General features: G+C 38.1%; 2 protein-coding genes across 2 annotated transcripts; both read right to left on the bottom strand.

Annotated features, from left to right (window-relative positions):
* Nucleotides 1-177: 177 nt before the first annotated feature.
* Nucleotides 178-2,785, bottom strand: LOC137715960 (laccase-3-like). Its single transcript, XM_068455329.2, has 5 exons — nucleotides 2,629-2,785; nucleotides 2,383-2,534; nucleotides 1,762-2,135; nucleotides 726-1,679; nucleotides 178-637 (listed from the first exon to the last, which is right to left on the bottom strand). The coding sequence occupies exons 1-5, from the start codon at nucleotides 2,725-2,727 to the stop codon at nucleotides 507-509; spliced, it is 1,710 nt and encodes a 569-aa protein (XP_068311430.2). The 5' UTR covers nucleotides 2,728-2,785; the 3' UTR covers nucleotides 178-506.
* A 2,227-nt stretch (nucleotides 2,786-5,012) lies between these two features.
* LOC137716344 (N-terminal acetyltransferase B complex auxiliary subunit NAA25) lies at nucleotides 5,013-13,249 on the bottom strand. The gene is made up of 19 exons (XM_068455782.2): nucleotides 12,939-13,249; nucleotides 12,685-12,841; nucleotides 12,466-12,584; nucleotides 12,314-12,388; nucleotides 11,987-12,080; nucleotides 11,764-11,882; nucleotides 10,769-10,839; nucleotides 10,131-10,272; nucleotides 9,798-9,973; nucleotides 9,327-9,529; nucleotides 8,516-8,646; nucleotides 8,287-8,363; nucleotides 7,827-7,901; nucleotides 7,461-7,653; nucleotides 7,182-7,301; nucleotides 6,964-7,102; nucleotides 6,597-6,637; nucleotides 6,175-6,429; nucleotides 5,013-6,017 (listed from the first exon to the last, which is right to left on the bottom strand). The coding sequence occupies exons 1-19, from the start codon at nucleotides 13,083-13,085 to the stop codon at nucleotides 5,322-5,324; spliced, it is 3,030 nt and encodes a 1,009-aa protein (XP_068311883.2). The 5' UTR covers nucleotides 13,086-13,249; the 3' UTR covers nucleotides 5,013-5,321.
* Between the last annotated feature and the right edge of the window lie 1,100 nt (nucleotides 13,250-14,349).

Here is a 14,349-nt window from a genome sequence, read left to right as displayed (position 1 = left end):
GTTGAGCTATCAACTCATTATCTGAAAGCCGGTGTTGAGAGCATGAATCCCGCATCGGGAAAAGAAGGGACCTTGCATGTGCTCATAAGTAATTGGGCTACTCCCCATACTATCTTTTGGTTTTATGGTGGAACCTCAACTTCTTCAGCCGGACTGAATAAGATATGTATTCTGAACTGTTCAAATCTAATATTCCTTTACTTGAATTTGGGAACAAATCATAACATGACAACGTAGCTGCTTGTTGGAGCACTGTCCAACTCTTGACTCGATACTGGAAAGGAAATCACAATGGGAACTCATTGACAAATTCAACCTAATAAAACGACAACAACAAAGCCTTATCCCAGTAAGTGAGGTCGGCTGTATAAATCCTAGAACATCATTGTGCTTGGTTTTGCGCCAAATTCAACCTAATACTTAATAATCTAAGAATGCAAGAGAACAACAAATCTTTCAATTTCAATAGTGAAATCCAACTACTAGTGTGATCTTCTGCTGATAATTTAGCATCGTGGTAGATCTACTGGAGGAGGAATTACAGACTGTAGTGGTCCGTTTCCGTTCTCGACTAGAAAAGCCATTGCCAAACCCAGGAAGAGATGTGCATCTAAGTGACAATGCATCAACCAGACACCTATTTGGATTAAGAAGTGAAAAAAACATCAAAATAGTGTACAAAAATAAGTTAGAAGAAAGCTTATGATACGAGATTAGCATCTTACCTGGATTATCAGCCTTAAATCGAATAGCTACCCATCCTCCTGGAGGTGTTCCAATGGTATTCCTTTGTGGCGGGTCAACGAGGTTGAATTTCGCTGGATCTGTTCTGGGGTTGTAGTTTCCAAATCCTGATCCAATCACGTAGAAATGGTACCCATGAAGATGCATAGGGTGGTCCTCAGTTGTCACAATACTGGTGTCCTGAAGCACTATTTGTACATTAGCATCATACTTCAATTTGTAGAGCTTAGTTCCACGACGAGGTGACCATAGTCCCCGGGGCACATTTCCGGTATAGTTGAATTGCACAGGAGGAACAGGTGGAAAGTCTGTGGTGAAGACACCAGGTACACCACTGTAGGCGGCTTGCATTAAGGAGGTGCTTCTTGGGAATACAAAGGAAACATTGTTCATGCTAGCTGCAAAGCGGGTGTTATTTGGTCCTTGACACCGAGGGCTGTTAGGAACTGTGCAATTATTCAGTCCTAAACCCACAATGAAATACAGGTTCTCGTCAATCTGCATGGGGACTTTGACCTGGGATGGGCTCTTTAGCTGAGCAGTGAATGCAGTAGAAGTTGCTGTGTCGTTGTAAGCTGGCAATCTAGGCAATAGTGGTGCTAAAGGTTTCCCATTCTTTGAACAAGCAGCATTCTTGTACTCAAGGATAGCAGTGGTGGTGGTATTGTCGAAGGGTGCATTCTGGGCAGTCTGATAGGCACGAGCAGCCACGTAGTAGCGAGCTGGGGGCTGATCAGCAGTAACCAGAACATCGGTTGTTTGGCCAGGCCCTAGCATGATAACTCTGGTTGTGAAAGGTTTTGTGTAAGCTGCGTCAGCGCTCACAACAGTCAGTTGGTGGTTGGCAACAGTAAAGAAGAGTTCTTGATTGAGTGCAGAGTTGACGACTCTCAGGAGAAGTGACTCGCCCGATTCAACTGGAATTCGAATGGTTTCTGCATTGCCATGTTTCCTTATGTCAACACATTGTACATCATTTTATTTTTGCGTATTTAAGCAAAGTGGATTTTAGCAAACCTTGTTTGGAACATCTGTAAAGATCACCAGGCTGGCCATTAATGGTGTATGCATCAGAGACATTAGGTGCTCCTCCTGTGAAAGCCGCAAGCCTTTGGACATCAAGGGGGTTTCGATCAAACCATTCCCCAAGAAGAAGGGGAACTTCTTGTTTCGGCATTGAGAAGGGGTAGGGAGAACCCAATCTAGGGTAGATGATGAGGGCTCCGTAGACAGTGGCTCTAAGCCATCTGCTGTGAGCATGCCACCACAAAGTGCCCTCTTGGTCTGTGATTGTGAACCTGTATGTATAAGTAGCTCCTGGCTGGATAGGGCACTGTGTGACGTATTCAGGACCATCAGCCCATGGATTTCTCTGCTGCTTCAGTCCATGCCTGAAAGATATAGAACAATAAGCATTGTAAAAACTTGGGGCGAACACTAGACAGACATACAGACATTAAGCAGTGTATAAACCACGGTTTAGTGCCCTGTCTTGATACGATATTGATCGTTAGAGCATTGTTCTCCTGAGTTCTCTAAAACGCGCCAAACTCTCTTTGTTTGTCAGATATAGGTTGGACCAGAGCCTCATTAGCAGCGGAAAATTCAAAAGAATCGTAAACTATGATGAAAGAATACCAGTGGATGGTGATATTGTATTTTGCTCTGTTGGTAACTTGGACGGCAACGGAATCTCCATTTCTGACTTCCAAAGTTGGTCCCGGGAACTGACCATTCACTGTGATTGTGGTGTGGGTTCTGCACAGCCTCCTCACTGGCTTTGCTTCAACCTATTTCGAAATTTCCACACACAAATCGAAGGCGTTATGAATACGAATATACAAATATGAAGATGACTGTGTATACGAATGAATGAATACGTACTATGAATTCATGGAAGTGATCTTCTGCAGCAGAGAAAGAAGCTAAGAAAGTGAGGAAGGCAAGAAGGCCAAGCAGAAGGGTAAATGTGGAAGCCTCCATTGCTTTGTGAATTAACTTGTAGTAGCAGCAGTAGTGATGGTGTGAGCTTAGACTTGTGAGGGAGGACCTATTTATATATTTCTGGATTTAGCGGGAAAGGGAAGAACAAATTATCAATATAATTTTTTTTAATTTTATATTTGGAGGGATTGCCCATGTAAATTAGGTTTGTAGGTCAAATTGGACACTTAAGATCTTTGGGACATATTAGTCCAACCATAAAGGGAATTGGTTCACCCACTATGCCCTCTTCAACCAAGTTTGAAACAAATGGAGACTCTATGCTTTGAGCATGTCAATTCCTTGTGACTCTCAAGGGATAGAGAGTTATGCTTTACTTGATGTGAACAATCGAAAAGCTCGATGATCGGAAAATGTTAACTATTGACCGTCAAGTGTACCTTTATGCCATACCTTAAATTTAGACCATTTATTTAGATTGACGGAAACAAACAACGTAATATGCTAGACTATATGTAATATGAGAAATGATCATTGTCGTTCCTGTTTCATCATCTCCATGCATGGAGAGTGAATCACACTACCACTTGTCCATCATCTATCTTGCCTTGTGGACCAAGACACTTTCAAGCATTCTAAATTTTCTCATTCACCCAATTTTTTTGTATTTTTCTTGTATTGTTCAAACCTATAAATTATATAGGGAGAGTTAAAGGGAGGGGTTGAATTTTGGGTTGATTTGGTAGGGAGGAAGAAGAAGAAAGGAATAATTTTTGTTGCATTAGTTGACTAATTTTTTCAGTTATGAAATTCATGCAACAAAATTCCACCTTTGGAATTCCATCCATGGACATAACAAGTTTCTTACCCTTATCACCTCCACCATCTTCGCTCAATAATTTCAATCCTCCTGCTTAATTATTCGAACCCATATTTCTTTTTTATTTTTAAATTATTATTATTAAGGAGAGTCAGTTGAGGTGGTTTGGACACATGAATCGAAGACATACAGATGCCCCAGTTAGAAGATGCAGTTGTGAGATGAAGGCTCATGACAAAAGGGGTCGATGAAGTCCTAGGAAGACATTGAATGACATTTTAAGAAAAGATATAGAGTAATTGGAGTTAATGGAAGACATCACCCTATCTATTAGGATATTGGACCACATGTGATTCGAATCCATATTTCGTATCTCCATAAAATTTCCAAAAATGTATTCTACGGATGATTACCGTACAAAACAAAAGGGTTGAACAAGATACCTCGAAATGTCACTCATTAGCTGAAAACCTTAGTTCTTCTTGAGTAAACCATTGATTAGTGTGGCTAATCCCATGTTTATTAAAACTAAGATTTGTTAGTTAACCCACAAGGATTAAAAGTAATAAGTTCCGAAAGCAAAGTAGGATCACAGTAACACCCTTGAACAGCTTCACGAAGTTTGGATATTTCTTTGATGATTTCTCTTTCAAGGCACTAATTAGCATGATGAGTAGTTAATCTTGTGTATTTCTTAATGATTTGAAATGAAGTAGGTTCTCTCCGGAGTTTATTGTAGCAGAGAGGATCTCCGTCTTGGATGCTCCCAGCCAATTAGAAAAATTTAGAAGAGATATATTAGGTAGCCTGCCAACTGACTTTGGAGCAATCAAATCATCTATGATTTTTTCGGTTCCTAATCCTAATCTTAGAAACTTAGACTATGACATGACAAATAATACATTTTACTCATGTTGCTATTCATTGTGGTTCATGAGATTTGAACTCACAGCCTCCAAAGTTTAAATCGGAATGCCGTTAGACTGAAGACATGTATGAAAATGTTTTTATAATGGGAATTTTTATTAGCATATCAAAAATTCCGTTAGACAATCCAAACTTTCTATAATTAGAAAGAAAAATACACTTGTGAGGAGTGTAGACTGAAATTTTTGAAGTGTTAATAACAGTTCTCTTTATAATAACTAAAAACGTTTTCAGATCTTCAAAACGCTTCTAACCATGTTTGGCGTAAAAAGTTAAAAAGTGTTTATGGGTTCAATAAAGCACTTGACAAGCGCTCGAACTGGAAGCACCTACTATACCTTCAAAGTGCTTTTTCAAGAAGCGCTTGCACCAATATACTTTTAATGGAAGCACTTTTACAGAAGTACGTCAAAGAATAAGTGCTTTTATAAAATAAAAAAATAAAAAATAAAAAAACAGTTCCAAACGAGCCCTAATCACATGGGGCAACATGAACCAACAAACTAATACTTTGATCAAATCCATTTCACAAAAAAATTGACAAATTATGAGAGAAAAAAATACCAGACAACAAAAATTGGAAGATACATTGTCCAAAATTTTGTGCCCAAAAAAATATTACTGAAGTTACAAGCCTGTGCCAACTCTCAAACACACTGAGGAACAAGTAAAGAAAAAACTGTTGTACACTGCCCAACAAGAAAATAACGGCACAACTGTTAACAGAACCACCGCTGGCGTAAACAGCTAAAAAAATATATAAAATAAAACAGTATAAAAGTTTTACTGACAAGGGAAACGCCAGTCTCCTTCGATCTCTTGCCTTGCTGGATCACGAAAAATTGGACAGCACATGAAACATCATAGTAACTTTGACAATCGTTCTTCAGACTTGAGCCATCTGTTGTTTCAATGTCTGCAACACCTTTAGTTTGGATCCACAGATCCTTAGAAACTCAGACAGCACCGTACATTTCCCAGTTATTAGCTTCCGTGCAACATCAGGAGGACTCCAAGACTTCAATGCTCGGGAAATTCTATCACCGACCTCTGTGTCATCTACGGATGAGATATAAGTTTCTAGGATATGGAAAACCTGCCCAGGGCCTTCATTCTGTCCTTTATTCTGCAATGAGGAGAGTAAAGTGTCTAAACTTTCATCCTCTGGCCTGTTGATCTGTTCTCTTAACCATTTCATAACTTTTTCCAGAGTATTACACAGAGACTGGACAGAATCCCACATATGGGACAGACTAGAATGATCCACAACTCCAGTTTTCTTCTTCTTCTTTCCAGACGGATGAGATGACCGAGTACAAGATTGAATTACAAGAGCGTGCCAGGCCAAAGGTTCGGTAACCAACTGAACCAGAAGTGGAACATCAACCCAGGGAGAGCTAATTAGAGTCTCCATCGAGCTAACTTTCTCCGAAACATACTTCTCCAACAGCGAATCCACACAGTGCCATGCTAGAGACAGACCTGCATCACCATTTGCTTGCCCAATTTCATGGGAACTCAAGTTCCATGCATTCAGAAACACAGAAAAATTTATCCAGTCAATCAAGTCCGCACCAAAGACCTGCAATAAAAGTTAATTTATCGAGTCAATCAATGTCGTCTGATACATTGTTAACATATGGGTGCTCTCACCATTATGCATGTGGGTGTAAATCTTCGCAGGAAGAAGAACATAATGCCAAAATGAGTATAGAATAAAATTGGTTTCACAATACTACCTCAAATGACTTTAGGCCACTAGAGACCCCCAAAACCGCTTCTATAGCATCATTTAGTGTGAATCCCAACATTTTTGCATAGCGCTCAAGCAAACCCTTAAGTTCTGAGGGGACTTTAGAGCCAGATGTTGTTCCATTGGCCTCGAGATTTTCTTTGAGTGAAGTTGAAGCATTCTGTATGGACAAATAAATCATCCGAGGGAGAAGAGACTTCCTCTCGATAACTCTCCTTACATTTGCTTCCCTTTCTTTCACCTAAATTTGTTACAATCAGAAAAAAAGATAAGAAAAAAAAAATTGTATTATAGAAGGCAAAGAAAAAACTCAAAAAAGTAAGTAGGGTGTCATTGACACAGGGTAACTTCATGGAATTAACTTCTCCAAATCACATAAAATCCATTGTACAAGACAGAATTTCATACCGAGTTCTCTTTTGGACAATAGGATACTCCTTCAAAAGGACCTGATACCATTGATAAATCTCAAGTCAGTTCTAGAAACTATTATCAGAGGCAAAGACAAGACCAAAAACAAGATCATAGTATCAAGAGCATGAACATATATATTGATAGATACTAATGCTCTACTCTTCAAAGATTGAACAAGAATCAGGCAATAGAATTAAGATTGGCGAAATAAAAATTGCCCTTAGTTCTGTGAATCCAACACTTAATACATTCCAGTTATGCAATGTATCAACAGGCCAACAATTGTTGCTCATATTTTTTTTGTAGCAAATTTGTAATGACTAATAAATAAAGCTGGAGACATGGCCCATGTGATACTGACCTAAAAGATAGTTTCTTTCTGCAGTTGGTGTCCACCATGGACGGGACTGCAAATCTTCATTGAAGGTCAACGATTTGGATCCAATCTCATTAGAGAGTTCAACAAAGTGAACACCGCATTTCAAGCTCTCAAGAACAGTCTACAAAAAATGAACACAAACATGTTAGCTATCATATGAAAGTACATGCATCCAATGAAAAATTGCAAACAAAAGTTACCTCTTCATCATCGATTTTATCTGCATTCTGCTTTAACTGTAGAATGGGTCCTTCAACCTTCGCCACTAGATACTGATTGGATTGTTGTAGTCTTTCTTTAAACTGGATAAATTCAATTACCTGGAATGAAAAATAGTTTATCATAATCAAAAGTAAATTTTGATAAGGCAGTATCTATAGAGAGAGAGAGAGAGAGAGAGAGAGAGAGACGTGTATCATGTGTTATTAAGAACAAGGTAGTGAAATAAAGAAATGCATAATGATAAATACATTACGTACTTTTGAGTAATTTCTATGACGATAGGCAAGAAATGTAAGGTCTGCTGATTCTCTTAAGTGGTCATCCATAAACTTGAGATAATCCTTTAGCAGATTATTTAGATCTGCCCATAGGGGAGACACCAACATCTGGGGTAAAATATGGTGTGAAACAGTTTCCATCAAGATATTTTTCACATCCAATGATCGGAACCTAAACAAGAACAAAACAGAAGGAGGCACTGACACAAATTTAGTAAATGTAACATAAACAATAAAGGCCAGTCATAGCCGCTAATCAGCAAGTGATTGGCATGGCATAACTGGACCAACAACAACAATCTTCGGCATAATAAGTTCAAGGTTACAAGATTAATTGTTATTTACCACTCATAAGCTAACGAAAGGGCACCTAAGTGGGAATATAAGTGCAGCAACAATATCTTGTACTCCCATACATATCTGCAAAACAAACCAAATTAATAATGTTACATAAGCAGATAGAATAAAGATTCCTATGGATACAATAATGCAAAATATTCTCCACGGATACAAAACCATGCACAATTCAATTAACAAGGTAATAAGATCTAAAGCAAATTATCGTGTTGATTAAGCACATTAAGCCATAAAGCTAAGAAAATGCATTAAGACTCCGTTTGCTCAACTGGAAACAAAATCTTGTACTGACATACACATTGGTACCATAGTGATTACGCTGCTATATCTGACAGAAGATCAAGAAAAGAAGAAAATAAAAATTCGACTTGATGCCATGGTGCACAACATCAAGTTAAAAATAATAATACCCATAATAATGATACTAAAAATAACAGGGGACCCTCACTTCCGAATGGTCAAGCCGAATTCCAATACCATAATTGCTTCAAAATAGTAGCCGAAATTCCTTGTACGCCAAAATAACTATACCAAAACCAGAATGGGTGTGAGACCAGCCTCAATAAGAGTATATTAATAATAAAAAATCTTACAAACTGAAAATTGGCTTTAGTAAAACAAGCCAAGAAATGCGTCAAGTCACTACAGAAGAATACGTTTGTAGATGTATGACATACCTGAATCAACGCATTGCATGCCATTGAGAGCAGCTCCTCACCATGCATACTCTCTTGTGAATCCAAGTCCTTCGAAAGTGGAAGGTTTTGACAATACATCTCCACCATCTGCAAAGCAGATCCCTCAAGTTCTGAAGAAAAATGGCCAAAATTAATATTGTATGACTCAAAGGACAGCTTAATAACATGTTTGCATTGTTACACTCATGGTAGATGCAACAAGTATACAAAAACTAAAGAAAAAAAGGACACCAAGCCAACATTCAAGAAGAGCTACATTTGACTAGGCACCACCAACCAACTGAAAACTAAATGATGTGCACACAGCCTGTGAAGATTAACACTTACTGAAAGCCTCCCACAAACTGCATCCCACTAAGGAAATAAACAACACTTAAGGGCTTAAGAATGCCCTGTGGAAAGCCAACACTCTTGCCTCCTCTAAATTAACATCAAACATACAACTGCAACTCATCACCCATCCTGTCCTATCTACTACTTTTCATCTGTTACTGCTCACAGAAAAAGAAGACCATTGAATGTGACAAATGGACTTGGTCATATAATATGCAAGCCCTACATCCATGCTATTTGCAATCTGGAAAAAGTTTGTGAAAAGAACACTCTACGAAGACTCCCCACATCATAAATCATCGCAAAACTTGGTCTAAGGCCCATAACCAATCTCATCGAACATCAACTTAGAGAAATAATACCACCACTTTCAGATACGACTTATAAGAGGTATTCCTTAGGCACGTCATAAAATGAAGTTGAAGAAAATCAACAGATACAAGATTAAGAGTCGCACCACCCACAGGAAGTTTGAATGTGTTCCCTATCAATTCTTGAAATTTAAAGAGTGTTATTGACTGCCCAAGAACTTTTGTTGGAACAGCTGAAATGGAGTGAGAGCTTTCCTTTAACTTCCCCAGCAATTGTGCCTTCTTATCAGGCGTTAAAACTTCAAGAAACATCTCGACATCATAAGTGAAGCAGGCCAAGTGACCACACCTGAGGTTGAAAGTAAATCAAACAACCAATTTGAAACTGTAGTTTTATAAATTTGGTTACAATGAAGTACATATCATTATCAGCAAGCCTACATTTGAAAACAAAATGACTGCAGCTTTATAAATTTTGCCAGGTCATTAAAGTTAATAAATTTTTCAGAAGTGAACAAACTTCATCCTTCTAACCACATAATGAACAACACAAGGAATACATAAATAGCACACTCAAAAGTGAAAACTGTAGAGAAGATGGGAAATTCGTAATATACCTTAGAAAGTACTGGACTAGAGACTCCATTAACTTCTCAGCATCCCCTTTGCCATGTAAGTGCCTCCTCCTTTCAATTTCAATATTTGCCAAGTATGGAGATCTTAGAAAATTATCACCGATGTTTTCTAGTAACTTCTGTACAAAATCCGATGCATTTGACATGCGAGAATCAAACTGCAATCCAATAAGCAAAAATCAAATTATAAAGAAAACATTGGCTCTGCTAGAAATATGGAACAGACAAAATATAACACAGAAATAGAAAGTCAAATTAACTAAGGACAAACATGAACCACTCAACTCTCTAATAGCAAAAAAAATAAGTTTGTACCACTTCATCTCCCAAGTTTAAAATCTTGCACTCAATGAATTTTGGAGGATGAAATGGATCTGTGTTGGCCAAATTGCACCAATTGCTGTCATCCTCCAGCAAACAACCGAGGTAATGTAGGAAACAATCCCAATCATCAGGACTGCCAGATGAAAGAAACAATACTAATAGTCAAAATCTCTGTAATGAAAATAAAGTGAACCGAAAGACAGAAAAGGCACATCAAAGGCCCTGGATAAAAACAGGCAATCAATACTTGAATAACTTATCCTTCAGGATACTTAAGTTCACTGTGCAGATAATGTGCCAAATATCAATAAATACTACTGTGAAATATATATGGAAAAGGCTTTCTTAAAAGAAAATATGGACAGGGTACTGATCCAGAAGGCATAAAAATCAGAACAAATAAAAGGGAAGGGGTATTGCCTAGCATGTCTTGGATGCTGCTAAGAAGCATCACTAACTTGAATGGAGGGCATCAAAACCCCCTCAATTACTTGAAATAAAGACAACATCAATATGAAGTTATGAACATATCCCATATAGACCATACGATTAAAGGCAGTCAAGAACAAACTAGTCTTGCTAATACTTGAAGATTATTTTCATAATGAAAAAAGTTGTCACAAGCATACCATAATTCTAGGATTTTTTGAAATATGCTGGCAGCAGCAGTGTAGTCACCTGCCCGAGCATGAAGCCTTCCCTGTCAACTTAAAGTCAAAGTGGACAAGTTGATAAGAAAAGCAAACAAGTGGCAAAGAACCATTCAAGCTAGTAAATACAGGAGTTAAAAGTTTTGACCCAACAAAAGAGACTCAAACAAAGTAAAATAATTATATGCAGTCGTATATCCTATATCGAGGCTTTCATTTGTATGCAAATGAGTTATTTCTTTAGATAAAACTAATTTATTCATCTATTCATAACTAACCTTATTAAACTAATTCCTAGGGAAAGCAAAACTTGTTTAGCAGTTTAATTTTCACAAGCATTATATATTATTTCAAAGCAATGTTATCCGTCTGTCTTCCTTGAAAAGAAACAAAGGACAAAGGGAAACAAAATGTGTTTTCCATAGAAGCTTCAATATCAACAAACAATAAGCTGATGAATTGCAAATCTCAGTACTGAAAAACAGCAAAAATAAACTCTAATCCAATCTAATCAGAATAAGATGACTGATACCATTGCAACAAACCAAAAGGATGCTTTTGGAGGACTTTTTCCAGCACAACTTCTTATTCAAATTGAGTTTGATATCTTTTTGTATTTGCACGGAACATATCTTGTTTCAAGATTCATCCACTATAATTCTAATTTATTGGATAATTGAATTCAATAATAGATGCAAGTTGGCAAACAGGCACACCGGTTCATCTTTGTTACCAATTTGATATGTGATCTCAACCTCTGAATTCTCAATGCGTTTTTCTAATCATTTTCAAATTGAGTCGTTTTACTTTTTTAATTTCTTTTTCTAGTTAAAACTATTCCTAAATAAAAGAGAAAAAAAATGACAAAGACACGTGGAAACATCTGTGAGTACATAACATAGACATTTAGATTCAAATCCGAGCAGTAGATTACTAATGGCAGAGCCTCAAGAAATGAAAGCTTTAGAAAGTACCTGTATGCGTAGCTTATCAACTTCAATCATCAAAAGCGATCCTAACTTTCCAGAGAGAATTTCCAGAGCATCCCCATATTTGGCTTGTTGTTCCAATATGGAAACATAGACCATAAGAGCTGAAGCCAAGTACAAACTTTTAGCATGTGAATTTGAGTTGTCCACCAACATAAAATTACGATTCAACATAGACCATGACAAGTAGTGAAAAAAAAATGTATACCTTCAGGCTCATGCAAGCTGTGGGAGGCAACGTGTTTCTTAATCAAACCTTCGGCTAAAGCTAATAGCTTCTCACTCCCATTGCCACAAAAAACCTAACAAAAATTCAAGCCCATAACATAAGCAAATGCATAACGAATTTTTCTTTCATGTTTTCCCATTTGGTCAACGAGAATCAAATTTGTATACATGTAATGAGAATTCGAGTAGAAAGATCGTAATTTTAATAGGAAACAAAACAAATTATGCTCCGTGCTTGAAAAGGTTTGTCACACTGATAATCCTTTCTACAATACACAAAAAATGGCGCAAAGAAAGCCGGTGTTACCTGTAACTGGATGCTACACACTGCCCATAGCAAAAACCTCTCCTCCCCAACAAGCTTGTACATTTTTATAGCTGTCTGATACAAACATATATAATGATAAATTACACGAAAACAAAAGATACAACGACGAGGGTAAGTAGAGAAAAAGAAACCTGTTGCTGCTTTACAAACGAGTATTCGCGAACATAGCAGTTGAAGAGGCCCATCATGAGCTCCAAATTGTTAGAAATTTTTCCGCAAGCGTATTCGTAACAGTTCGTAGCCATTTCCACTGGTTTTACAAACAAAACAGATAAGAAATTCGGCAATGTGTGCATTCTGTGTTGCCACAAGAGATTCAAGAAAGGTAAAATGTATATATATATACTGACAGTGATCGAGCCGTTGGAAGACGATTTGCAAGGTGCTGAGAGTGAGATCGTCCATCAAAACGGAGTCGTTTGAGTGCAGAAGCTCCTTGGCGTTCAGGCAGACCGACAATGCCTCGTCGGATTTCCCCATCCTATCCAAGACGAGAGCTTTAAGCGCCTGCGAAGTGAAAAAGCCGCCGAGAAAGTTACCGGATTTACGAAAATACAAAGAGCAAAACGACGTCGGATAAGAAGAGGGGGGAGCGAGAAATTACCAGGCAGTAGGGCGAATTGGGGTACTTGGAGAGGAGCCCGGTGACAAGCTTGAGAGCGGTCTTGAATTGGCGAGAATCGATGGCGTCCCAAATGGGTCGGACCCGGCGCTCCGGTATGCCTCCGGCCAACCCGAACTTGGACGCCATTGGAGGTCTGGCTTTTTGGGGTTAGTGAGATTGGATTGAAGAGAGGGAGAGGGAGAGAGGGAGAGAGAGAGAGAGAGTTTGGACACTTGTGCGCGTTACTTTGAAGCTTTGGAAACGCCCAACGAGTAAGACGCGAAGTATAGAAAGTAAACGAAAACCTAATCTGAGTGTTTGGATGCGGTGTTAGTGGAGTCAAAGGTCATAAAATTATCCGTATCGGATCCATCCTGCTTAGGATCCGAGTACTGTTCTCCCGTTTAGATGTTTTATTCTTAGTTAAATTACATTTTCATACCTCAGGTTTTGGTTTTATTTCAATTCATTATAACATCTTTAAAATATTTCACTTTCATACCTTAAGTACTATTTTATTTCAAAATAATACCTCTGTTACATTTTTCATTCATTAATCCGTTAAATGCTGACGTGGATGCCACATATATGTCAAGTAGCTGCCAAATGTCTGTCACGTGGCAAAAATAATAATTTTTAAATTTAAAAAAAAAAACCTAAATTTTTACGAAAAAACACTAGCAACCCACATCTGCAAGAAGAAAAGGAGGGAGGAAGAAAGAAAGAAAAAACCACCAAAATCCCACCCGAGCCACCCTTCCCAAAAATCCCCCATCACCCACCCCCGAAAATCTCACCCAAGATTAGGTGGATCTGCTACAAAACCAGTACAAAAATCATCTCAAAGTCAAAGTATTTTCAAAATTCAGCCGCACTGAAAATCACTAGATCGCAGAGGGAGGAAGGTCACCTAGGGAGAGGGTCGGGGGGGGGGGGGGGGGGGGGGGGTTGGTTTTTTTTTTTTAGGAAAACTAATGAAAAGGCTTGAAAACTTTGAGTTTTAACGATAAGAACAAAATAAAGGATAAAGTGAATAATACCATGCTTGACTTTTTAGTGTAAAAATATGATTTTTCATTAAAGTGAACAGTACCGTGGATTTTTTGTTAAAACTCCTTTTTTTTTCCCTTCTTCTTCTTCTTCTTCTTCTTTTTTTTTGTTGGGGGGGGGGATAGTTTCAATTTTTCTTTCTTTCTTTCTTCCTCCCTCTTCTTCTTCTTCTTCTTATTGTTGCAGATGTGGGTCCCGCCGGCGAGGGGGGGCGGGGCGGGGGTCGCTAGGGTATTGGTTTTTTATTTTTTGTGTGTAAAAATTCAGGTTTTTTTTTTTAAAAAAAAATTTATTATTTTTGCAGCGTGGCAAACATTTGGCAGCCACGTCAACATTTAACGGATCAATTGATGAAAAATGT

This window comes from Pyrus communis, chromosome 3, assembly GCF_041283825.1.
Source record: "Pyrus communis isolate YQ-2024b chromosome 3, ASM4128382v1, whole genome shotgun sequence".
Taxonomy (NCBI): domain Eukaryota; kingdom Viridiplantae; phylum Streptophyta; class Magnoliopsida; order Rosales; family Rosaceae; genus Pyrus; species Pyrus communis.
Note: the sequence above shows the minus strand (reverse complement) of the source record. Positions and strands in the feature narration are given on the sequence as shown.

Coding starts and splice junctions, on each gene's coding strand:
- LOC137716344 (XM_068455782.2), bottom strand. CDS start 13,085: ATGGCGTCCAAGTTCGGGTTGGCCGGAGGCATACCGGAGCGCCGGGTC. Junction 10,840..11,763: donor TTGATAAGCTACGCATACAG/GTACTTTCTAAA, acceptor TTAAGTTGACAG/GGAAGGCTTCATGCTCGGGC. Junction 9,530..9,797: donor CTAGTCCAGTACTTTCTAAG/GTATATTACGAA, acceptor TTTCAACCTCAG/GTGTGGTCACTTGGCCTGCT.
- LOC137715960 (XM_068455329.2), bottom strand. CDS start 2,727: ATGGAGGCTTCCACATTTACCCTTCTGCTTGGCCTTCTTGCCTTCCTC. Junction 2,136..2,382: donor TACAATATCACCATCCACTG/GTATTCTTTCAT, acceptor TATATCTTTCAG/GCATGGACTGAAGCAGCAGA. Junction 1,680..1,761: donor TTACAGATGTTCCAAACAAG/GTTTGCTAAAAT, acceptor ATGGCAATGCAG/AAACCATTCGAATTCCAGTT.